At 44.0% G+C, this 25,292-nt stretch overlaps 1 protein-coding gene across 5 annotated transcripts; it reads left to right on the top strand.

The window, feature by feature from the left end:
- The first annotated feature begins 14 nt into the window (after positions 1–14).
- On the top strand, positions 15–25,292 carry LOC135394813 (THO complex subunit 2-like). Of its 5 annotated transcripts, none has more exons than XM_064625817.1 (41): positions 15–126; positions 647–717; positions 1,164–1,199; positions 1,264–1,355; positions 2,558–2,609; positions 2,721–2,794; positions 2,896–3,014; positions 3,606–3,739; positions 3,805–3,965; positions 4,105–4,200; positions 4,639–4,788; positions 4,864–5,033; positions 5,246–5,432; positions 5,505–5,659; positions 6,873–6,974; positions 7,042–7,126; positions 7,199–7,292; positions 8,299–8,379; positions 8,449–8,545; positions 8,609–8,726; positions 9,211–9,390; positions 9,668–9,832; positions 9,941–10,003; positions 10,595–10,689; positions 10,786–10,912; positions 10,989–11,130; positions 12,510–12,667; positions 13,160–13,288; positions 13,380–13,511; positions 13,617–13,685; positions 15,061–15,176; positions 15,264–15,339; positions 15,441–15,546; positions 16,463–16,637; positions 17,484–17,743; positions 19,823–19,854; positions 20,009–20,167; positions 21,349–21,412; positions 22,261–22,319; positions 22,412–22,467; positions 24,929–25,292. In XM_064625817.1, exons 1-41 carry the CDS (start codon positions 62–64, stop codon positions 24,993–24,995), a joined length of 4,569 nt encoding a protein of 1,522 aa, XP_064481887.1. In that variant the 5' UTR covers positions 15–61; the 3' UTR covers positions 24,996–25,292. The 5 variants fall into 5 exon arrangements, with proteins under 5 accessions (XP_064481887.1, XP_064481885.1, XP_064481884.1 ...); XM_064625815.1 differs by having other exon boundaries at positions 16,367–16,637; positions 21,352–21,412; XM_064625814.1 differs by having other exon boundaries at positions 16,367–16,637.

Genomic DNA, 25,292 nt, shown 5'->3' with positions numbered 1-25,292 from the left:
ACTATTTACCCGTCGGGCGTGCAGCGATCGGCATCGCTGCAAGGGGTCCGTGGATTTTGTAATGGCGGGCCGGCCAGTTTCGCTGGAGATTTGTAAAAGTTGGGAAAGATCTGGGAAATCAGATTTGTAAGTGAATTGCTCCACACGGCATGGATGACCGTCCATTTGTGTCGAATGTTTGCTCTCACTGTGGTTCTAGTGAACTGTGAAAATAAACTGTGTGCGTGGATACGCTAGGCCTACCTGATGTTAGAACCTCTTCGCTTGATTTACGACGTATATCTTTCTGTTACCGTGATATCGTTTATTGAGTGGAGCGTAGCAGAATGCAATTCACCTGCGCGGTTCCATGCGAAGGGTTGTGCGTTGATATTGTTTTTCTGCACCTCGGGCTAGTTCTTTCGTAGGTAAGGTGGTATCAGCCAAAGTTGGGAAAACACATCTGTTCCACGTTAAACTGTTAAATATATAATCAGGCAGCGTCAAGCACGAGTAAACAGTTGTTTCTGTCTATCATTTCTTAGGGTAATAATTTGTGATAGGATTTTGGGGGGCTTAGGAAATCCACGAAATGTATAGCTTCAGTGACATCAGAAGAACAGCTGACTTCACTTATGCAAACACCGTCGTTATCGCTTCTTTCCAGTTTGAAACTATGTCGTACAGCCGCAGCAAATATGCAGCCAACAAAAGCGGTACCACATATGGCAGCACCAGGTGAGTGCATGAGCTTTGGATGTAGCAGAGTGCCTGATACGTGAACCATGCCAAACATCAATCTGCTTTGGCATGGACATGTTGATTCATCGATATACAGAATGTTTCATGCAACGTGTTCAAAAATTCACTTGTCCGATAATTATTAGGTAAACGGTGTCTGTCTTCAACGAACTCTTGCCACAACTTATGATCACCTGGCGAGCCTCAGATTTCAATTCAGATAATTCAAAAAATTGATCAGAGTGGCTGTAAGTCGTGGCATAGGTGCGCCGAAGGCAAATATTGTTGACCCCATAATTTTCAGACAAGTAGTAGAATGGTTAATACATTTTTTTGACATGTTGGGTTGAAACACCCTGTGTTATGTAGCCTGCATGTGAAGGCCCTTGGCTCACATGAGGGAATGTAGATAACCTTTGTAGATAAAGGAATTCCACTTTCAGGGTGGTCTTGTAAAACTAAGGAGGATAAGTACAAAAGTAAGAAGAAGAGTGTGTGACTGAATGTGTTGCCTGGTATCTGATGTTGTACTTTCGGTTTCAGAGCTGCAGGTATTGTTGCATGACATCTGCTGCCATGTCCTTGAGGACAAACTCAAAGTGGAGCAAGTTATTCCTGCACTTGCAGAAGTTGTGGTGAGCTCTTATTTATGCCTAGTAGAAGTAAATCTCTGTAGACTAGTGAGAATCGAACTATCGATAGTAATAAAACTATCGATAGTACTATCAATAGTGAGAACCAAATCTAGCTATCAGTAGTAAGGAAGAACAAAAGAGCAGTGCTATGGAGCGTGAGTCATCGTAAAACTATCGATACTACTGTCGATTCTACTATCAATACTACTATCGATAGTACTATTGATAGTACTATCGATAATAGTATCGACAGTAGTATCGATAGTTTTATGATTACTGACAATCGATAGCACTGTTCTTTTGTTGTTGTTTACTTGAACAACAAAAGAACAATGCTATTGATTGTTCGATTGAACAATACTATCGAAAAGCTATCAATAGTCGACAATTGATAGTACAATCGATTGTGGACTATCGATAGTACTATCTATAAAGAACAACAAAAGAACAATACTATCGATTGTCAGTCATCGTAAAACTATCGATACTACTGTCGATACTACTATCGATAGTAGTATCGATAGTCAACAATCGATTGTACTATCAATTGTCGACTATCTATAGCTTTTCGATAGCATCGTTAGTCAGTTTGTTGATAGTTTTGCATCACCACCATAGGCTCGAAAAACACGCTGCAGCGTTTCTTTATGATCATCATAGCTTACGGACTGTAAAACAGTTAAGCACTCCAAAAAATACCAACTGCTAAACACAATTGCACGCAACTCTCAACTGGTTTTATTCAGATTGAGTGCTCAGTCCATTTTTAAATCGTTGTGCATGCCAGCTGGGACACCCTGCATATGTGTGATAAAATATTCCAGTAGCAGCAATGGCGCCACATGAAATATCTCTGGTTGTTAAAGGAGCAGTCTAGAGGCCCACAACTTTTTTTCTGTTTTTGGTCAGTATGGAATGTTAGGCGGCCGAAAACAGTTTTCCCACAATTAGTGCAACCGTAGCTAAATTGGGACGCCTGCAATAGCTCCCCGAACCTCCCGCGCGCGAAACACCCTCCTTCGCCTTCACGATAGGCACGTGATGAGCGCCACCACACACGTCACTATGTGACGCAAGTGGTGAGGACGCTCCTCATTGGACTTGCGATCACATGATCGAGGTGAGCAACATCTCCCAGGCCGCCCCCACATAGACGCCCTTTTGCTATCGGTTCCTTATCACCGTCTGCTTGTATCTCTCAGGTTATCAACCAGCAAGTACCGTCCATGCTTGCGGATGTTATTTTTCTATTGGGTGAGTGGCCTTGCCGATCCTAAACGAAGATGGTGGGAGGTATCCTGATCAATGATTATTTAATATATTATTATATATATTTTATTAATTTATTAATTAATATTTCAACAGATATGGACACGCAGGCTGTCGAAAACCGAGATCACCGAGAGCGATACCTGTGGCTCATTGGCGGATGTGCAAAGGTGAGACGTTTCAATGTGTTGAAATGTGGCACGAAACGTAGCGTTACGTGATTGTGAACACAGTGCAATGTCACACTTTTAATGCTTTTCTCATTTTTCAGATCATCCCCGAGTCACTGTTGAAGGAGAGGCTAGACACTGAAACATTAGGAGATGCGGGAATTATCAAGAACAGTCGGGTGGCCCTGACAAAATTTGTGAAGATCAAAACACGTCTCTTGTAAGTGTGCTTCTCGAGAACATTCCATTGTGCAGAATGCAAAAAGTAATTGTGAGTGAAGAAAATCGCAAAAGTTATCGTCTTTTATATAAAGAAAGATGTAGGGCCCATCTCAATCTTACCGGTGCTCTCAAAACCACTTTTAAGAAACTAATGTACATATATAAAAATCCTATCGTTCCTTTCTAAACATAGTATAGTACTCTACGAGATTAGTATGGGTTTAGGGCAGGTTGCTCCAGGGAACTTGAACTCTTAGATGCAAAAAGGAGAATTCTAAACATATATACCAATAGAAAGCAGGATATTTATGGTCATCATTTTTCTCGATTATTATTCCGAATAATTTGATCTTACAAATCATGAAATGCTTCCAAGATCCTGTTATGCACATTTTTTATTTTGGAATGTGCATATTTATGTATACTTGCAAATATTTATGTGCAAGACTGTGTTATACTTGTGTCTCTTTTGTGAGTACTGTAGATGCCAGGGGCCTTTTTTCGCCACGCTCTACAGCAGCTCTTTTTTTGCCCTTGGCCCCACCACTTTGTGAACACTAATTAAAATAAATGAATTCACTCCCAACAGTTACAAGCAGAACAAATACAACCTGTTCCGGGAAGAAAGTGAGGGTTACGCCAAGCTGATGACGGAACTGAGCCAAGAGATCACGTCACGGATCAGTCCCGATTACATGATAGAAGTGATGCGCTCCCTCATTGGTAAGCATACCATTGCGTTGCCCGGTGAATGCCCGGTCCTTGACGTCTTTGCTCCCGTTGTCCAGGTTGTTTCAATCTGGACCCTAACCGGGTTCTGGACGTCGTCCTCGAAGCCTTCGAGTGTCGTCTGGAGCTGGAGGATTTTTTTGTGGGCCTCTTGCGGAAATTCCTTTGTAACGCCACAACCATCAGCCAGGTTCTAGGGTTCAAGTTCACCTTTTATCAGGTGATTCTTAATTTTAACCTTCAATCCGGTTTTATCGGGTAATTTGAATGCGTCTTGTCTTCGTCATCTTCCACGTTTCCACAATATAAGTCGTACGAGAACTTTTCTTTGCTTATTTATTTTACCCCTCTTCATCTAGGGTGGTGGTGACGAAAGCACACCAGCATCCCTCTACAAGCTCGCTGCTCTCCTGATTAAGAACAGACTCATCTCACTGGAAGACTTGTATAGCCTGGTGAGCGGTCGGTTGTTGCGCAAACATAATATATATAGAGCCTGAAGTTTTCGGTTTTAGCCCGATTCTTCCCTGATAATGATTTGCATCCTGAATTGAAGGTTGCCCCTTTAGGGTGAAGCCTGATTTTTACCCGGCAAATTGCCCTCACTGGGATGTCTGTAGGAATGCACTAAAAAAATGCAGTTACATCAACGTTTGTACCAAACAGCTACAGTTAGTTTGAATAACTGAGCCCGATTTCTCCCCAAATTTAGCGTACTGGAAGTTTTTTCACCCAAATTTGTAGGAATTTAGTGCACATGTTCATTTACCCGATTTTTACCCCCCCGAATGTAGGAAAAAATATTTCCCGAAAACTTCAAGCCCCTAAATAATAATATAGCCGCAGAATTTGTAAACAAAGCAGCTGAAGAGTATCGATTTATCCGTCGACAGCTGGTTCCAGAGGACAGTGCCATCGTGAGCATGCACAAGAAGGACGTGTCGGCTGCCAAGACGTTCGCAAGACGAGCCAACATTCTCGTGGTCTCTTCCGACAAGTTGGACGAGAAGAAAGACGAGGACAAGGACGACGACTTGGCACCCGTAAGATTGCACGCGGCTGGATACAAAGGTGCTGCTGCAATACATTCCTTTACGACTACCCTTTTTTTCTTGCAGGAGGATAACCAGAAGCTCGGCCTGTGTGCAGCCCTCATCGAAGTGGGGGACTGGGAGAATGCGTCTGCCCTCATCAGCCATCTTCCGGAATATTACGCTGTCACCCAGCCCAATATTGCTCGTAAACTCTGCCACCTTGTGCACGTGCTCATTGACCCCCTGTACAAAAAGTAAGTGCCTCTTTTTTTTTTTTTTCTTGTACCATTTGTGCATGCACAATGGGACAGGTTCAGAAAATCTTGGGTTTTACCCCAAGTGGTGATTATGCAAATCCGGTGTATAAAAACGGGTTTTACCCTAAAACACAGGGCCCTATGTATGTACTATGAAGCTAAATTCTAAAAGGTGCATCCAACAGTGTTATATTTTTAACCCCTTACAGGCACAGTGGTCTACCTCAAGGATTCCGGCGCTCCTACTCCAGCAAGGGTCTGTCCCCACCAGTGGAGACGTTTGCAGATTTCCAGTCGCGTGTTCTTCCCATGATTCTTGCACTGGGTCCACTCCTGCACCTGGACCCAGTTCTTATGGTGAAGATTGTGCGTCTAGCAAGGTCCTACCTGCAGCAGGTCAGTGGGTGACCAACACGGAGTGGGTGGTGGGTGAAAGTGTTATGACCAATGTTGCCTGCTTCTCTTCAGAAACAGTCCGAGCAAGGCAGAGCCAAAGACTTGCGTTTCGACTTCCTGACCTTGATCGGGGATTCGCTTCTTCCGTCGCTGTCACTTCTGGACTGCAACTGCTGTGTTGCTGATGAAGTGTGGTCACTGCTGCGATTCTATCCATACCAGCAGAGGTGTGCAGAAATAAGTCCATTGATTAGTCTCGATACTGCGTAATCTGTAGTCGCGTTCACTCCTTGAGTAGAGCTTCGTATAGTCTTGAGTCCGAAATAGTTGGTGGAAATGAGCCCAAGTACTGAAACAAACAGTATGTGTAGCGGGGAAAAAAGCAGCCAAAGCTCTTTGGCTGCACGTACTGTATTGTGTTTTGTAAGTGCATTTAGTGCAATGTAGCAGTTATTTTTGTCAGGCTTGTCCAACGAACATACTAAACTCTTGAAAATGAACTTCACTGCATAGCACGCCCCTAGCCAACCATCATCTCAAATGATAACATTATCTTCCCTTATTGGTTGAAAACTGGGGGCGTATGCCTTTTTTGTGACACTTATGCTGTTCATAATTGTCACAAAAAAGGCGTACGCCTCCCATTTTCGACACATCAGGGCAGATAACGATATCATTCGAGATGATGGTTGGCTAGGAGCATGCTCTGTGGTGAAGTTCATTTCTAAGAGTGTATGTGTGTGATGCAGTGGACATGAGATAGTGTTCACCACGTTCAAGGAGTTCAGAGCTCCACATGTGCCGTTCTTGGGCTGATTGCAAATAGTAGAAGGTTGTGAAAAGAGTCAATGTTACTGTAGTCATTTTTATTGATAAACCTCGCGTGGTCTAACGAGTCACAACGTGTCTTCGACGCAGCTTGTATGAACTGTCAATGCAACAATCCCTCATTCAGAGGGGATCTCTTTAGTTCGAAGTAATGGGATTGTACTGTACGTACTTGGATACTTTCTTCTGTTACGTAAATAATTGTCGAATGTCTTGGTAATGATGGCGAAATTCATAAGGGTGCTGTAATTTATGTCTAGAGGCTGAAGTTTTCGGGAAATATTTTTTTCTAAATTCGGGGGGTAAAAATCGGGTAAATAAACACGCGCACTAAATTTATGCGAATTCGGGTGGAAAAAAGACTTCCGTTACGCTAAAATCGGGGAGAAATCGGGCTCAGTTATTCAAACTAACTGTAGCGGTTTGGTCCAAATGGTGATGCAACTACATTTTTCTGCCGAACAAGTAAGATCGTGCATACCTACAGACATCCCAGAGAGGGCAATTTGCCGGGTAAAAATCGGGTTTCACCCTAACGAGGCAACCTTCAATTCGAGGAAGAATCGGGTAAAACCCTAAAACTTCAGGCTCTAATTACGTTCTCTCGCACAGGTACCGACTCTACAGTCAATGGAAGAACGAGACCTACTTGTCCCACCCACTGCTCATCCGGATGAAGGCCGAATCGCTGAAGAAGATCAAATACATTATGAAGTACGTCATTAGGCCATCAATTTTTCACTATGAATGCCACTTTCCACTACAAACGCTGCAATTTCAGGCGGCTTAGCAAAGAGAACGTCAAGCCTTCTGGCCGACAGATCGGAAAGCTGAGCCATAGCAACCCCTGTTTCCTCTTTGACTATGTGAGTTGTCGGCTCGTTTGTCACGTGCCTGCATGTTTTAACATGATGTGTTTCTATTCCGTTTCCTTTCAGATCTTGTCACAAATTCAGACGTGGGATAACCTTATCGGTCCAGTAGTGGACTCGCTCAAGTACCTGACGCTTCTTTCTTACGATGTTCTTGCCTGTATCCTCTGCATTCTGAGTTCTGTAATAATGATAGGTACTAATTTGCCGGCATGTCATCATCTTTTTGTCTGTACCACGTTCAAGGTTTTCTGCTGCGGCAAATTCCAAATATTGCGGCACCGACTTGTAAATTAAGCGATTTTCCATGGCAAGGAGTTGGCGGCTGCTTGGAACAGGGAGCACTTTATACCGTATTCTTGGATAATGTCAGAACAAAAAATATTTTATAAACTTACTGACTCAAAGCACTGTTGTGGCTCAGCATTACATTTTATATCTTGCGTTCTGCTCTGACAGCGAATGCCGTCTGTCGCCTATAATCATTTTACACCTGCTGAAAGATCTTGTGCAGATGGTGTGCAGCCTGTCCAACCGTTTTCACCGCGCAGTTGGTTCAGTAGCTAACAGGTGGCGCCACAATACCGCCGCCATCGCTTGCTTTTTGCTACTGTGAATTCTAAGATTGCGCGGAAGCCACGGATATATTACTCTCACGATCGTCATCTTATTTTCTAAGGCTGCATATATGCTTTGTTGTTTTATAGAAAACGTGATATAAATCATAGAAAGAATAGAAGTCAACAAGAAACAGCTCGCAATGTTCGTAGCAGACGGTTTTTCCTACGAACGAATGAAGGACTCTCTACCACCGACGTCACAGTAGAGTGGGTGTGGTCTGCAGTAAGAGAGCTCCGGCCTGTCGCCGCGGCGGCGATTTTCCAAATTAATTGCACCGTGGTGAAACAACTTTGGACAGAAATATTTTGTGGGAATGCTTTTCACATACTGCTTTACAAGATGACAGCAGTTTTTGGCCATGTTAGATACCACTTTAATGCTCCTTTAAACATGTTCCAAGAAAAAAAGCCGCAGCTGGAAGACACGTTGACATGTTTGTTTGCAACATAAATACCACGTTCCACGTGCTGCCGTGAATTATTATTGCGAATACTGCGAATTATTACCTTTTGCACATACTGTGGACCTTGACTTTAATACGCTAGATTGCATCATCGAAGCATTGTGCAATCCTGAGAAGGACCGCATGAAGCATGATGGCACTACCATCTCGCAGTGGTTACAAAGTAAGATTGCACCCGTTGATAATATTGCTGTCATGAACAGATACTGAACTCGCCCGTGTTTCCTCCCAGGTCTTGCCAACTTTTGTGGAGCTGTTTTCAAGAAATACTCTATCGAATTGACTGGACTGCTGCAGCTGGTAGCCAATCAGCTGAAAGCGGAGAAGAGGTAAGCATTCTGAAGTCCGACTATTTATTGCGCAGTCGTGAATGATCACTTCTTTCATTGCAGCTTGGATCTGCTGGTTCTGAAGGAAATTGTCCAAAAAATGACCGGCATAGAATCGACGGAAGAAACGACGCAGGAGCAGCTGGAAGCCATGTGTGGGGGAGAGCTACTGAAAGCGGAGGTGAAAACCGGCGACATTGCCTAACGCTGCATAGTGTATTTGTAAAAAGAAATTTGCCAAAACAGTTTATCTTTGGAACTGGTGTTGCTAGACCAGAATTCCAGTGTTCTAGAACCAGTGTTGCTAGACCAGAATTCTTCTAGAGCAGAATTCTTAACAATCGCTAGCATGTACTGAGAAAGTAACCAAAAGTAGCGGAAGTAAACATCATATCAAAAGGGCCTCCAGTACGCTAATCTTACCGTCAACGCGGAGCCGCCATTTGGACTAGAATATGCGAATGAGAGAGAGAGTATTGAACGAGTAATGAACTTCTGAGATGGAGTCCTTGGAGAGCACACGTCAGGGACGACTTGACCGGGGAGCTTCAGTTTCCATGGGAAACATGTCTTGACACAGCTAATCTAGTGGTCATTGACAATTGACAAAGTAGCCAAATCTGGCAACCCTTGCCACTACTTGAGTGGAGCTTCTCCTGCTGTAGGGTGGCTACTTCCACCAGCTTCGCAACACCAAGAAATCATCTCAGCGGTTGAAGGAGGCGCTGCTGGAGCAGGATCTTGCCTTGCCATTGTGCCTTCTCATGGCACAGCAGAAGAATTGCATCTTGTACAGGGAGCAAGAGGCGTCACATCTCAAGCTGGTTGGGAAGCTCTACGACCAAGTAAGTTGCCTGCCCCCTTTTGTTTATGTAATAGTGCTCCTATGACACAGGTAGTCTTCAACGGTAATTGAAGATGCATGTTGCGCCATCGAGTGTGTAATGTGTCAACTTCTCAAAGAGCATTGGATCCCCATGGTTCGTGTCAGGTTGACACGTGCGCTTGGTGGCGCTACGCGCGTGCCAATGGCGGTTGGTGTCAATGATGATTGAAGACTGCCCTTGTGACAGGGGAATAGAATGGATTTCACTAACAAGCCTTGGTCATTCATTTTTGCAGTGCCAGGACACACTTGTACAGTTTGGAAGCTTCTTATCCAGCAGCCTGAGCATGGAAGAATATGCGGGTCGCTTGCCTCCGATTGGACGTCTCTTGTCGCAGTACCACGTGCAAGCAGACGTGGCTTTCTTCTTGGCAAGACCCATGTTTGGACATGCAGTGGCTGTAAGTTTTTTTTTTTTACAACATCTTGGTGAATTCAAATGTGAAGGGTGGTAACATTTATCATCCCTCAAATGTTCTACAGCTCAGTATGTCTTTGCTTTTTTACAGATTAAGTTTGACGAAATCCGTAAGAGGGACAAGGGTTTCAAAAACTTGACGGATCCTCAAAAGGTACGAGTGCAATCTTCTTTTGGAAAGTTTGAAATAATCGTGTGTTGGCTTGTACAAGAATGTATTATAGAGTTGTTCTGTGTCTGTTTTTAAACCCTGTAACAGTATTTGGCTACCCTCATAGTAGGTATTGTAGTAAAGATGATCATCGTGTTAACTTTATCACATTTTAAAATGTGGAAGTAGACTACTATTAAAGCTTATGGCTCAGGGTTAAGCCTAATTAAACCCGTTTTTATCTTACAATTTGCATCGCCAGCACTGCTTGTAAAACCCCAGAGAACTCGTGAAGCCAAGTTGCCGAAGTGCTGACTCAGGCTCTTGTACAAACTTGGCTGAACACTAAATATTTCGAAACTTTGCTCAGCGTCTCGACGCCTCATTTCTGTTAGTAGTACTATATTTTTTTTCACCCGAAAATCTGATCTTTTGCGTAATATCGCCCAATAAAATCTGAAACACAAGAATCTAGCTATTATATACATACTTTGTATCCGTGCTACACTTGGAGTCAACTTGTTGTATACAACCCCGTAAAAACCACATTGTGTATGCAAAATATGTCAAGCCTGCAAACATTTGCTGTTCCAGGTTCAGAAATATGTGGAAGCAGTAGACAGTGTCATGACACAAGTTGTGGATAGCGTGAGGCCATTGCATCCATTGAAGACGTGGGAAGACCTCAGGTGAGCTGACCCGATTTTGATTAAATTTCATCGTGCAAACTGAAAAATCGGTTGAAAGGGTGCAAATTGCTCCAAGACGTCTCTCTCACTTCACAGTCCCCAATTTTACGTGACCTTCTGGTCGCTCTCCATGTACGACCTCCACGTACCTTCGTCGAGTTACGATCGCGAAATCAAGAAGCTGAAGCAGCAGGTAGCACAGATAGAAGACAACAAGGACATGGTATGTTTTTTGTTCAGTCACTAGGCCTTTTTTCGCGACAGGTACGTTGATTGTTGCACACACTCAACGGAAACAGGTACCAAGTAAACGGAAAAAGGAACGGGACCGTTGCGAAGCGTTGATGGAGAAACTGCAAGACGAGGAACGGAAACAGCAAGACCACTGCTCCAGAATCCTGGCGCGGTTACGGAACGAGAAAGACTCCTGGTTTCACTCACGTGAGTTTTGCGTCTTTGCAGTAGGCTTGGGCTTCTTAAATGCACGGTGTTAAATAACTCATGCGTAGACCCCCTCTTGTGGTTGGTATAGGAAGTAAGCCTCGCTGTTTTAAGCAGATCGGGGGTCTAGCGAGCCGTGACGTGCGTCCGATACAGTTGGTATGCATGCCAGCGCATCATGCCCTTATTCGGAGCTACCCCTTTTAGTTCGGGTGCCAGCTTATTGAAACAATTCTTTGGTCCCCCTTTGAGTTCGAGTTAATGAGATTGCATTGCATTTAGAAACCAATACAGGCACTGGAGAACGCTAAGCACTATCTAAGCAGTTGCTCGACATCTCGTGTTCATCTGGAACGCAAGAAGCACTCATTTGCTCTCTACCAGTATTTGTGGATTTTAACCAAATTTTACAGCTTCTGAAATGAAACCTGGCAATTTGCCCCAAATTTTCAAAAGCATAAAACTGGCAGTGTATCCTAGCCTGAACTTGTTCTTTTTACCTCCTTATGGCCTGTACCTTTTGTTGTGCTTAACTGCATTAATGTTGGTGGCACCAACAAACTGTAGACAGCAAGCCATATTGTTGGGAATGACAAGCAGGTCTTAGGTTAGATTTTTTATTTTTTTAATTTTTTTGTATAGTTGAGTCCCGTAATGTCTTTCATGCACATCGTGAAGCCTTGGCTGACAGAGCAGGAAACTAACGGCATCAGCCAAACTGCTGTACAAGCTTGGAAGTGATGGTAACATTTCTCGCGGAATTGCTCATTGTGCTAACGAGGACGTAATTGTTGTCAAGTTTCACATTTCTGCAATAGAAGTTTGAGTTGTTTTCTAGCTCTTGTGGGTGACATCTCAAAAAAGGAAGAACGCTTCTCTTCTTGTTTCAGTAACTAAACTACGTAAGTCACCTTATGCTTAGCCAAAAAGATGTGTATTATATAACTCAACTTGGGTAGGAAGCAATGTATTAAGCTTCGTTGAATCAGTCAGTTAATTTGATTTCTTGCTTAAAAATCAAGCTCCCAAGAGAAACATCTATAGATTTAATTTCATAGCAGGCAGCAACGTTGATATAACTGAGCATATATAGGTGAGCATAACTGGTGCCTCAGTTATGATCAAAACTATGTAGAAATGTGGATTAAGATGAGTGCAACCCAGTTGGAACAAGTTCTTGCGCTTCTTAATAGACAACTGGAACATTTGTCTTGCCTCCCCAATAGCCCCCCCCCTTACCTGACCTCCCGTTGCGCAGTGACCTTAAGTTCTGTTGTCCAGCCACATTCAGATTAGCAGAGGTCTATTGTAGTAACAAGCATGCCTTCGTGTAGCAGCTGTCTAAAAAAACAGGCACCCCTCCCCCGTTTCATTGCCAGGGTCGGCAAAGAACGAAACCATTACGCAGTTCCTGCAGCAGTGCGTCTTTCCAAGGTGCACGTTTACAGCCCTGGATGCTCTGTACTGTGCCAAGTTTGTTCACCTCATTCACATCCTCAAGACACCAAACTTCTCCACGCTGATCTGCTACGACAAGGTACTGCACCCGGTAATACACATAACTAGGGCCTGACCTTTTAGGGTTAAACCCGTATCCGTCAGATATTTACGCCCCCCCCCCCCCCCCCAACGAAATCTGTAAAGTTCGGGTTTAACCCGAATCTACCCGAAAACATCCGGGTCGCGTGGCACGCTCGTAAGCGTGCATTAAAATAAAGTTTGATAACATTGCTAAACATTAGTTGCATGTTAAGACAAATTTTTATTGAAAAAAACAAAAAATCGCCCGAATGCACCCGAATTCCTGACGACGGAATATGCCGTAACGGGATTTAACACCCGAATACACCCGAATTTTCGAATGAGAAATATCAACCGATATTTACCCCCCGAATTTGGCCAAAAATAAAACCCGAAAAAGTCAGGCCCTACACATAACCTGCGCAAGCGCAAGGTTCCCTCATGAAGTTCTGTACTACGGGCGGTACTCTCATCAAGATTTTTCTTTCTTTCTTTCTTTCTCATTCAGATCTTCTGTGACATCACATACACTGTAACGGCATGCACCGAGAATGAGGCAAACCGGTACGGCCGCTTCCTGTGTGCTATGCTGGAGACTGTCATGCGTTGGCACAGCGACAAGGTCATCTTCGATAAGGTACATCTGGATATTAACCGTCTCGTGGTGTAGCTGACTCAGAATGTTGCATATTTGCGTATATATTACGTTGACGCAACGCACCGTGCAGGAATGCGCAAATTTTCCGGGTTTCATGACCAAGTTCAGAGGGGCAAGCCAGTCGTCGGACATTGCTACGGATCATGTGGACTATGAGAACTACCGCCACGTCTGCCACAAGTGGCACTTCAAGATTACGAAGGTTCGTTTTGATTGGCCGTAATTTTTGGGCCATCGACATGAGATAAACAGTTGAGTTACCCGGACGAAGAATTCTGACCCTTACGTGTCATTTCTCGTTGTATAGGCTCTAGTCATCTGCTTGGAGTCGGGAGACTATGTCCAGATCAGAAATAGCCTGATCATTTTAACGAAGGTACGTACTCGGATGATAGAATGGAAGACGTTTATGACCGCCCCGCAAACGGTAGAACACCCGATACGGTAAATCTTCCAGAGGGGAAGGGCCAGGTGTGCAGCCACCTTCAGACTTAGAACCCCAGGACAGGTTCTCATCAAGTGTCGCTCTCTCTCTCATTCATTTCGATTTTTCGAGCCCCATCCCAAATAATGGTAGGAGGAACCTCGCAGTGGACCCGTGCTGGAAAAGGACCTTTGAGCACGTCGCTGGCACATTTTTTATCTTTGTTGTAAAACTGTGTTCGGCCAAAAAACGGGTCTGCAGCTGGACGGCTGCGACACGGAGTGATAAGTGGCTGTCATGACGCACCCAGGAGAAGGGGGGCACGGAACTCCAGTTTCCCTGGAAGTAGAGGGGAAACTGTCTCCCTTTTTTTCCTGTGTCTTAACTGCGTTTCTCCTTTTTTACTTGTTCGCACTTGGAGGTCTCTGGACCCCAGGAAAAGGCATTAGTTTTTTAGTCGCAAAATAAACCTCGCTGAGCAAAGACGTCTTTGTGCTACGTGCCTTCTTATCGGTCCCTTTTTACCGGGCCAACGACAGCTTCACGGTGTCATCCATATATTGTGTAACGAGTGGGATATCGCAAGATATTATTCCACTACAATCTTCCCAAACGGGGAGAAGATTCTGATCTATCATTTTGCGATAGATTAACGGACTATGATAAGCGTAGACGTGTGATCAAAGGCGGACCGAGACAGCGCGCTTATTTTCTTGAAACTTTGGTTTTGACTCTGATCATCCTCTCACATTTCGAAAACCAGTCAAATCTTCCTTACCTTCTGAAGAGAAAATCTGACCAGGCCATGCACATTGTAGTTAGGTCTGACGGTGGCTGTACATTCAATTTGATATATTTTTATGCTACGTACTGTAACTGTTTAATGCATGCAGTGTAGTTGGTCTTGAGAGCAAATTGGAATTCCTGAACATCTCTGCCAAGCGAGAGAGAACCAGAGAGTATTTTTCTTTTGCTGGTGCACGTCCTTGAATGATAAAAAGTTGATCGAGGGAAGTTATTACAAGATAATTTGTGTCCTTAAGTTACAAGATAACTATGAGGAGTTATTATATGGGGATACATTCAAAGCATATGTTAATGACATGTCAAAATAATAAAACGTTCTATTGTAGTAAACTATGTTGATTTTGGCACCCTTGTGTGTCGTCTTTGTTCATTTTATTTTTCCCAGTGTACCTGATCATTATGAGCATTAGTGTCTGCGGGACCCTTCATGGCTTTCGTGGGGTCGACTGTAATGGGCCAACACGGTTTTCCTTAAATTCGTGACAATCGATAATTAATAATAATCTGTTGCCATTCCAAGGTCCTACCTCATTTTCCTGTGATGACCAACTTAGGCCAGGCTCTTGAAAGACGCATTGAGAAAATACGGTCGGATGAAAAGGACAAGAGGCCTGACCTGTTCGCACTTGCCACAGGGTGTGTTTGCACTGCACGGATTCCTCCTCGGCCATTGTGCCCGGGTTGTGTTTGAAATTTCCCTCATACGATTTTTTGCACCTGAAGGTACTCTGGTCAGCTGAAAACCAAAAAGTCGGAGCTCATTCCAGAACACGAATTCCACCTCAAGGACAGCAAAGAGGTATGTGCTATAATAAGGGTTGCTTGCACACAAACTCTCATGACACAAACTGGACTGAGAAGGGACAACAGGAAGTTTCAGCACGGCACGCTTCATTGCAGTCGAGAGCTCCAATTGCGCAGACGAAGACCGATCACATCATGACAACTTCTACGAGGTCATCAGGTTTGTCATCTTCAACAACAAGTTCTAAGAGCCAGCCTCCAGGTATGTTTTGCGTTTTTGCCACTGGGAGGCACCACTTAACGTATTACTCGCTGAACCTACATGCAGTTTTCACTTGCAGTATCTCTCACGCTTATTGGGGTTTGACGGGGTACTCCGTTCACGCGTCATAACGTGTTGGTCTGCTCAACAAAGTGTGGCGGTGCACTGATTGGCAGATGTTTTAGTGAAAATCTTGAGTACCGTCAGTACTCTTGTTTAAACAAGTGATGTCTGGTTAATTCGTACGTAGATCCTTGTGTTGTGGGGTTTGCTTGTTTTTTAAAAAAATTGGGTGGAGGTGGGTAAAGATTGGGTACTATGTTTCGAACTGTAAAAAGAGTTAGCAAAATCAGGTGATACTGCATTATAGAGCAGACTTTAGAAAGGAAAAAGGAAGCAAAAAGAACGCACCAAGTATCTCGAGGCAGAGCTGTGTGTGAAGTAGATATTCATCCCATCCCATATGAGTGCCTGCACTTGCGCTTTCGCGATTTTGATTCTCGGGGGGGGGGGGGTCTTCTGGCTTCTGACGATGATGCAAATCCGAAAAATAAAAACTGGTTTAGCCCTAAAACACAAAGCTCTATTTGTACGGCGTTACATGCCGTCATACAAGTTTTTTTTTTTTTTTTGCAACTTGCCAGCAAACTCTGCCACCGCAGCATAGCTTTCTTCAATACGTCACACTGCCCCAAAAGCTCACTTGCACATAGAAAGTGAAAAAGTGGGGGGAGGTTATCGTATGCACATCTAGTGGCCCGTCGCCTCGAAAATGCTCGTCTTTGTGTACGAGCGTGCTGTGTCCTGGGTTCCGTTTTAGCCGTCCTCTCTGGGAAATCGAACGGACCGGCCCGTGTCATTGTCTGCAATGTGACCCAAAAATGTGCCGTTTTGCCGACCACCTTCCGACCCGTAGACGGTCCCAAGGAGAAGAAGACGGAAGCAAAATCCGAACTCGCTACGCCCAATCCGCCGCCGACGCAGAGCAAAGGGAGCAGCGGCGGGAGCTCTTCATCCAGTGCCGCGGCAGCCAAGACCACTTCCACGACAAGCAGTAGCTCTTCCGGCTCTTCCAGGAGAGAAACCAGAGGGTAAGTGTCACAGATCTGGGCATCATAGAGTGGAATAAAAAGTTGAGACTCTACGAGTCTTGTCGTAGAAAATAGTTTTGTGTATATGACAGAAATGTATGGAGGGAACCCAAATTTGCGATGGTGGCCAACAGTACCTTTTTGTTTGTTTTTAGCCTGTGTCACTTTAAAAGCGATAAAACCCCAGCGCAGGGGACACGAAAGGACAAGACGAACACGAAGCACTGACTGACTGACTGACTTTAATGCATCAGACATACGCTTATGCAGAGTACTGCTCACAACGCCCACTAGTGGGAGCCAAGGCCGACATAATCAAAAAGGACCCTTCTTATCACACAAGAGCAGCCAAGCAAACGAACCCCCGGACAACCTGTGCTCGTGTTAGTTTTCAATGAATTGCTGGATTTTATCGGTCAACAATATGGAGGGCACGCTAATAACTAGGAAGGTTCTTTTTTTTTTTTTTTTTTTGTGTGTGTGTGTGTGTGTGTGTGTGATAAGAAGGTTCTTTTTTGAGTGTGTCTGCCTTGGCTCCCACAAGGGGGCATTGTGAGCAGTACTGAACATTAGCGCGTGTCTGATGCATTAAAGTCTCTTTGTCAGTCAGTGCTTTTGTCTCGTTCTTTCATGTCCCCGGCGCTGGGCTTTCATCGCTTTTAAAATGTACCACCAAACAGACCGCTTTTTATCACTTTTTAACCTGCAGCACTGCAGGATCGACTGTGGATGAGGTGACGTTCCATAATGGAAAGTAACTGTTCTGAGGCTGGAATGCACAAACAAACAAACAAACAAACAAACAAGCAAGCATCTGATTACACTGTGTAGTCCGTTTGTTTCCAGGACATCTAGCAAAGATACGCCCCCGACGGACACACACGAGAAATCATCCTCGTCTTCTGCAGCCGTGCTGCAGTCTGGGAGTAGCAGCAGCGGTGGTGGTGGCGGTAGTGGGGACCGCAAGGGGTCGTCGTCCGGTTCGCAGGACCCCCCGGAGAGCAACTCGTCTCGGAGGGAATCGGATCGGCGGAGACCTCCTCCGGACGATGACACCGTGCCCTCGCACAAGTCCTCGTCGGAGCATTGGGCTGACGGTGTGGATGGTCAGTCCATGTTCGCATTTTACTTCGCGTTTCACTTCAAAAACCTTACCCCCGTGTGTTAACAAAATCCTATAAAGCTGCTACTATGTGTACTACGTGCTGCATAGTAGCAGGAAAACGCAGTGCTAGTAATCTTGCTAGTAAACTCCTCTTTCTTTACTCCACGTCGGATATGAGCAGTTTCTGTTTGCTGTGCAAACGAGCCGAAACCGAAGAAGCACGTCATCTACGCTGACGTAGGCTTATCTCCAAATCACGTGACCCTGTGACGTGGAGTGAGCGCTGTGCTGCCCCCACTCCTGTTCCCAGTTGCAGCGTTTTTTCGGTTTCAGCCCATTTGCGTATCAAAATGCGGGATGGATGTCGTAATGCTCGTGCGTGTTTCAGGATTTGTTAGACGTGGAATGGCTTTCAACGGGGACAGTCTCTGATTCAGCTAGTATCTCGCTTTTGCCTGGAATCCCCTAATTAAAGAGTTCACTAATGAATTTTACGTAATTAGTCATCTTGTAGTCGCATACTTTCTTCGAGAGGGTGCCTGCCTTGCCGTATAACTCAATTGCGAGAACGACATCTGTCCTGCCCTCATAGATTTTTAATTAAGATTTTTATTAATTATTAATATTTTTAATTATTTTAATTTTATTTATTATTTCATTTTTTTGTTTTTATTTTATTAAGATTTTTTAATCAAGATTTTTTAATTAAAAAATCTGCGGCACCTAACAAAAGACAACCTGCACATAGCTTCTCTTAGCCAAATGGTTATAGCCTAAAGAACTTTAGCACCATAGCATGTTGTAGTGGCAGCCGGGTCACTTTCCTGGCTCTCGTGAGACTTGTGCTCCGCAGTCGTCAAATGGTCTCTCTGAAGGGTTTCTTGACAGAAACGTCTAACAATTGCATCATACACAGACATTGCTCTTCCCCGCGTCGCTGCCATGTCGGTACTGCACTTCCTGGATCTCTCATACAGTCGTGACTGTGTCTCCACTGTGTATTGACTGACTGTGTATTGACCACTGCGAAACCAAGAAATTTAGAAAACAGTGACATATGTGTGTTTCAGACTGGAATGACATGGCACACCGCTTCGTTCATCATTATCATTGCTCTTGTCATTCAGCATTGTGACATTGCGGTTCTTGCTACTGTTATGGTGGCTGTCACCGTGCAATGCGTGTCGACTGTTCTGCTAAAGCGACGGCGTTTTAAATGTGCAGAGAGAAAATGTAACAATATTTTGACTCCCAAGTTGAGGGCACGTTAATTATGTGAGTATGTACATTTTGTACTGAAGAACTACAATGTGGTGCATATATACAGGGTGTTTCAGTTAAATCCCCGGGCTAAATAATTCGCGAACTTATCCCTTATCCCTTATCCATCAATGAATTACGTCCTTACACCAATGAATTACGTCCTTTTGCGCTTCACCGCGACCAGCCGCGACAAAAATACGTAAACCGAAACCAATTAATTACTGCAACAAATGACCCGCTTCGGTGGCAGATTTTTCTCTGAAAGGTGTCCACTGAAGGTCCCAAAAGGGGTAGTACCCATTTTAATACCGACAGCGCCCTGCTTTAGAAGTTACGCTTTTTTACGAAACTCATTTGCATTTTTATTTAAATAATGAGCGCCTCCCGCTCATTCACGCGGTGCGCATCTTGTAGGCGGTATTGGACAGATACTTGTAAAAAAGAAAGTTATTCGATTGGTGCACCGGTTCGCGAATTATTTAACCCGGGGATTTAACTGAAACACCCTGTATATGTCTTACAAGGATGTTCTTGGCACAGCAATTCCCTAACAAAACATCTAGGGATGAGAGGAAAGAAATGTTCTGGAATTAGTGCGTAGTCCACCGCTTGGATGGCACATTATATTTTGCAACAAGACTAAAACATGTTGGTTCACATAATAATAACTATCTAAACCAGTCACCCAGACATGCCATACTTTTGTGCAAGTTGGCGTGTTAAGTGGCAGGTGTGGAAAGGGCTGACTGCATTGTTGTCTGTGCAATATGTCTCACAGCATTCCTTGTCTCTCAAAACCCTCCCACCCGCAAAGCAGATCACAAGCGACGCCGCACGGAAAGCACAAAGGTAGGCGCTCCTCAGACGGACGCAGCTCTTCGGATGGGTGGTGGTCGTCCCTACGTGGAATATCTGGGCGGCAGTCGACATTAGCAGCGGCAAAGGGGCCGGCAGCTAACACCCTTTGTGGCGCCCCCTGGGGGTCGCTGTGGGCGATTTGCAGAGCCCCAAGGTGTCTGACGAGCGGATTGCAGAGGAGAAGGAGAGGAGTACGGAGTCCCACGGGGCATCGAGGGAGAAATGGGCACATCCGAAGGATTCGCACGAGTCTCCCACACCTCCGTCGGACAAGAGCAAGCCCAAGAAGACGAGCCGCAAGCGGGTCAGTGACGCTTCTGCCATCTTACGGCTTAGAGGTTGTGTGCAAGTGTGGCTTCAGCTGGATTTTGCTAGGGCTGTGCAAAATGTTTAGAATCAATAATTTGTATTGAATGATCATACGTTAGAATTGAATTTAGAATCAACTATATCATTCTGCATTCGAATTGAAGCGATCTCTCTTCCAAACTCAATATATATCTGATTAGTTGCGAAGCTGCACTCGTAAGCCCAAAGACGCCAGAGGAGAGGGTACAAACACAAAGTGTGTGCTGCTTCATGTGGAGATCGGTATGCATATACTGTAGCAGACTGATTTTTGGGATGCCAATTACTCAGATTAGTTCGATGTTTTGATCTTCCACGGGGCACCGTGACCTTCGGCACAGGATAAATACATTTTTACTACCGTTTTTCCGGTCAGATTCGGGCCCGAGGGACCGATTTTCCTGACTAGAACGCTTGCGGGCACGCACCAGTTCGACTATTTTCTGCACTACGGCAGCAACTTCTAAACTTTATTGGGATCCTAGGCGAGACTGCTCTAAAACTTCTAGTACTAACTTCTAGAAGAAACTTCTAAAACTGGGCTAGAAAGTGGTCTATCTGGCCATCACATCAGCCCCTACCCCAATCAGCTTCATTGCTTCAAAGAAGGTAGCCCTCTGATGCAAATGCCTGTAGCTCCTTTTGCGTTCGAGAAAGGCAGTACTAGTTTCAGCACATTCGCGTAGCAAAATTTAGTGATTGATATCTCAAAGTATGTGCTGGTTTCAGGATATTTAAAAAAGAAGGTGGATTTAAATAATGACTGAATCCAATTCTGCTACCTGGCATTTCTCCAAAGGCATCTACTAACTGATAAGTTAATGAATTTTAGCTAATTAGTCGTCCAGTGGTTACATACGCCTTCTGACAGGGCGTCTGTCTGGCCAGGAAACCCACCTGTGAAAACTGCATTAGGTAGCTCTCATAGTTTTGTTATAAAAATTATGTAAAGGATTAAAAAAAACACCCTGTATGTAAGCTGTGTATCTGTACACGTCCTGTGTTCAGTTTCATTACATAACTATTCACATCATATTCATTCTGGTTTTAAAGTAAGTAATCGCACAGCCCTAGCTGCTCTGCAATTGGTGTAGTAGCAGTTTCCTGAGACGCTGACAATTGGTTTTTATGCTCCAGCAGGATCACTCGGAAGAAGGCATCTTGGAAAGCAAAAGAAAAAAGGACGATGATACAGCATCAGGTAACAACAACAACACCTTATTTTATTTTTGTATTTAAAATACAAAACCCGTTGTTGTTGACCCGAGAGACCATTACAGGAGTGAAGACAAAACAAACAATACACAGCATGTGCTTAAATACAGAGCAGAATGAAATGTACAATACCCAGATAAATGTATGAATTAAAAGCAGTTATTTTAACTAATAGGAGTTATTATGATGTTAAAAATGATGTTATAGGATGATGTTAAAAAATAAATGGCTTCGGAATCGTTTACAAGCCCTATTACTGTAGGAACGCTTTCCCTTTTTTTTTCTTTTTTTTTTTTTACGGTTCATAACATAGCGCATTGTGGTAACATAGTGGCAACGTAATTTTCGCTGTTCGCTTAACTGAAAACCTCCCTTATCTCGAAATTTTTTCTGGTTTTTATGACTTATCGAGTTATCGGGTGTTTACCGTACTTATCAGTTCAATATTTCTCAAGTTTAATAGTTTTACAATGTCTAACCCATGATTCTGTTAAGCCAGAGGATGCAACATATTCACTTGAAACAGTGACTAAGTGACCATTGATTTTTAGCCAGAAAATTTTGGATACAGTCAAACTCCTTTACAACGAAACTCAGGGGACAGCAAAAAAAAAAAGAAGAAAATCGCAGTAAAGGTGTTTTCGTTAAAAAGGATGTCCATTATTGGACCTATAGGGCTCCAGCGGGACCGCAAAAAAATTTGCTGTAGTGGTATTTTCGTTAAAAAGGTGTTCGCTATAAAGGAGTTTGACTGTATTATGATTAGGGTGTTCTACCGGGAAGTGATGGCGTTATCACGAATGTTACCCTGACTGGCAATTTTCTATGCTGCAGCTAAGGGTTCCAGCAAGCGAAATGGTGAAGAATCGAAAGAGAAAGACAGATACAGGCGGGTGTGTACGCATTTTCGATAATCTTTCTCTTTCACTTTCGATGCCGTCGACTGAAGTTCTTTTCTTTGTGCACATTTTTTTTTTTCACACAGGAGGAATCGTCACCAAAGCTGCGAGAACGAAGAGCAGACAGGGATGACAAAAAACAATATCCTTTCTGAAGTCCTCGAGTCTGGAGTAATGAGCAGTTACCAACGCGGTTGTGCTCAGCAACAGAAATATGAATGTCAAGTGGAATCCTGGTCCTACAACTTCCACAGCGCACAATTTTCAGCATAAAATCGAGCTCCGGCTCTGCTTATCCTGCATCAGGAACACACCACAGTCGTAGTCAGTGAAGAGTGAACCAGGAACATCTCGATGCAAGTTAGAATATTTTGAGCACGAAAAATCAGTCGGCGATTACATACAACACTGCTGCTTCAGGGGATTTGCCACTTTTCACGTTTCCAGGCATCCAGTTTTTTACAAAACCTTGTATATATGTTCAGTAACTAGTTACATACAGTGATGGAACTGCTTTGCCAAACAGCGCCAAAAATATTGAAAAAATCCTGCTACAGGCTGCTAATAACGCGTGTTTTTTCTGACTTATTGCGCCATGTTTGCTCCAAAAGGGACAGACGGACGTGCAGTGAAAGTGAAAATGGAACTGAAAGTTCTAAGGTTACTCTCTCCACTGCGGAGGAACTCTTCTCCGAAGAATTTTTTCCATGGCATGAGCCGCGACAAGACCCCAATAACTCCCCATAGAGCTCTTACTTTGAGATAATTCATGCAACACTGGGCACATAACCAAGGAATATACGACGTTATACATCCCAGTCGGCCAATCAGGAGCCTTCCTATTTGGCTTGCCTTTCGGCCAGTCCTGGATACCATTGATTTCTACTGGATTTCACGCCAGACGCAGAGCGATTCGGTATTCTAAAATAATTAAAGCAACTTTTTTACATTTCAGACATTTACAGTCAAACCGCGATTTATGAACAGTGAATGTTTCTCGAAAAAACGTTCACAACACAAAGGAATTCATAAATCGAATTGGTTTCACAACAATGTGTTCATAAAGTGAGGAAATTCAGAGATCGAACATTCATAAAATGAGGGTTGGCTATATTTGACACTTCGTATTGATTTAAAATCTGACTACAAATTCCGCTGACTTGTGCTTGGTGACACACTGCAACAAAGTTTCACTTGCAAAACTATACACACTGTCTAATTCCTAATAACGAATGAGTCTCATGAGTGGCGTACGATTTCACGTACTTAATCCTGTCCTCACCATATTTCAAATGTGACAGCGCTCTCGATGTTTCTCACTTGCTCCAAATCTCTTCCACACTGAGACTGGGAGGTGACGCAGGTTGGAACCCCGTCGCCGGCTGTGCTGTCTGAGGTTTTCCCCCTGTTTTCTGACAGACTTGCGAACGAATGCCGGCGCAGTTCTATCTGAACTCTGCCTGGGACTCGTACTAACCCCCCTGCCCCAACTCCTTCCTGCCGCCCCATCTGTCTACATCCGTACTCTGCTTATAGTTGCTTCACAGCACAAACTGAATTTTAAAAAATGCTCCAACTCTTTCAAACCTGGAGCCCTGTGCAACTTTAAGAAACGATATTTCTACCTATAAGTTCTAAAATTTAACGTAAAATTTAGTGCTTTGTCCTTTCTCCTGTCGCTACACTCTAAATAAACGATCGGGAGGGGTGAGGACATTTTCACTCTGCTTCATGGACTGTGAGAGCTGCTACAAAACTGGATATTTCCTGCTCCAAGAGCTGCTCCAAGCAGTTCCTTGTCAGTTCCATCACTGTACATAGCATGTGTAAGTTCAGCTTAAATTTTGAGCATTCAGATACCGTATTTGCTTACATAATTTACGCATTCTTTTTTGTCCCCAAAAGAAGTCTGGAAAAAGTTAGGGGGTGAGCAAATTGCACGGAGACATTCGTAACGATGTTCAAACGACGCAACACCCCAAATTTTAGTGTGCGGGTCATGTGGGCTCCCGCTAGGGCCAGTACTGACGTTTTCACAACACTGTGCAAGCGCAAAAGGGGCTTCGATGCAACCAGCGACGGTCTGGAGGCAACATACCGGGCCCATTACCGCTGATCCCACTGGTGAAATATGGTGTGACCCTGCTGGAAGTCGCCACTTGAACGCTGACAGTGGGAAGCATGCTATTTGTTCACCAACTTTGTCACGTTGTGTTTTAATCTTATAGCGCGTTTTCCAGCGTTTCTTTCCGCGCTCGTCCATCGTCAGAACACGGGGCACAAACTGAACAAAAGCAGTTCAATAACTTCAGTAGATCAAAGGCATGGTGAAAACCGCATGGCAAGCAGAAAACCAATCGCTGTAGTCGTCAGGAAGCCACTGGGCTAGGTACCAATGTGCAAAGCTGTGGTTGCACAAATTTAGTTTCCTTTTTCTCTGCATTTTTATTTCGTTTTTTTTTTTTTTTTTGTTAAACTAGGGGTGCGCAAACCGTGCGAGTAAATATGGTAAGTACTGCGTAATGCTGTGTACATGTGTTGTCCCTATTGCCATAGTCCCTATATCCGTGTGTCGTCTGCTTCATCCTTAACGGATTTCTTACTCATCGTTCTGGTAGCAGCAGTAGCACCTCCAGCTCAGCGTCTTCGAAGAAGCGTTCCTCGTTTTAGGTTGTTGTTGATGATGTTGATGAACACAATAAGAATCACTGACAGACGATTTTTCAAAGAGTGCCTGTACAGGAGCAACATAACGAAGTTCCATTGCTCACAGCCATTTCATTTTTGATTTTTCTAGAGGCATGACTCGTTGGATCATTTCATTTGTTTCCTTCCGGCGCACTACTGTACAATAAACATCCTCATAAATTTATCATCATCTGCGATGTGTCTCGCAAAACTCTGTACATTTTGCTGACATTTTGACGTGGAATGGAAAAAGGTTCAGATAAATGTTTTACTCTAAGA

The sequence above is a fragment of the Ornithodoros turicata genome, chromosome 5 (genome assembly GCF_037126465.1).
Source record: "Ornithodoros turicata isolate Travis chromosome 5, ASM3712646v1, whole genome shotgun sequence".
NCBI classification, from domain to species: Eukaryota; Metazoa; Arthropoda; class Arachnida; order Ixodida; family Argasidae; genus Ornithodoros; species Ornithodoros turicata.
This window is presented reverse-complemented; position numbering and strand designations above follow the sequence as displayed.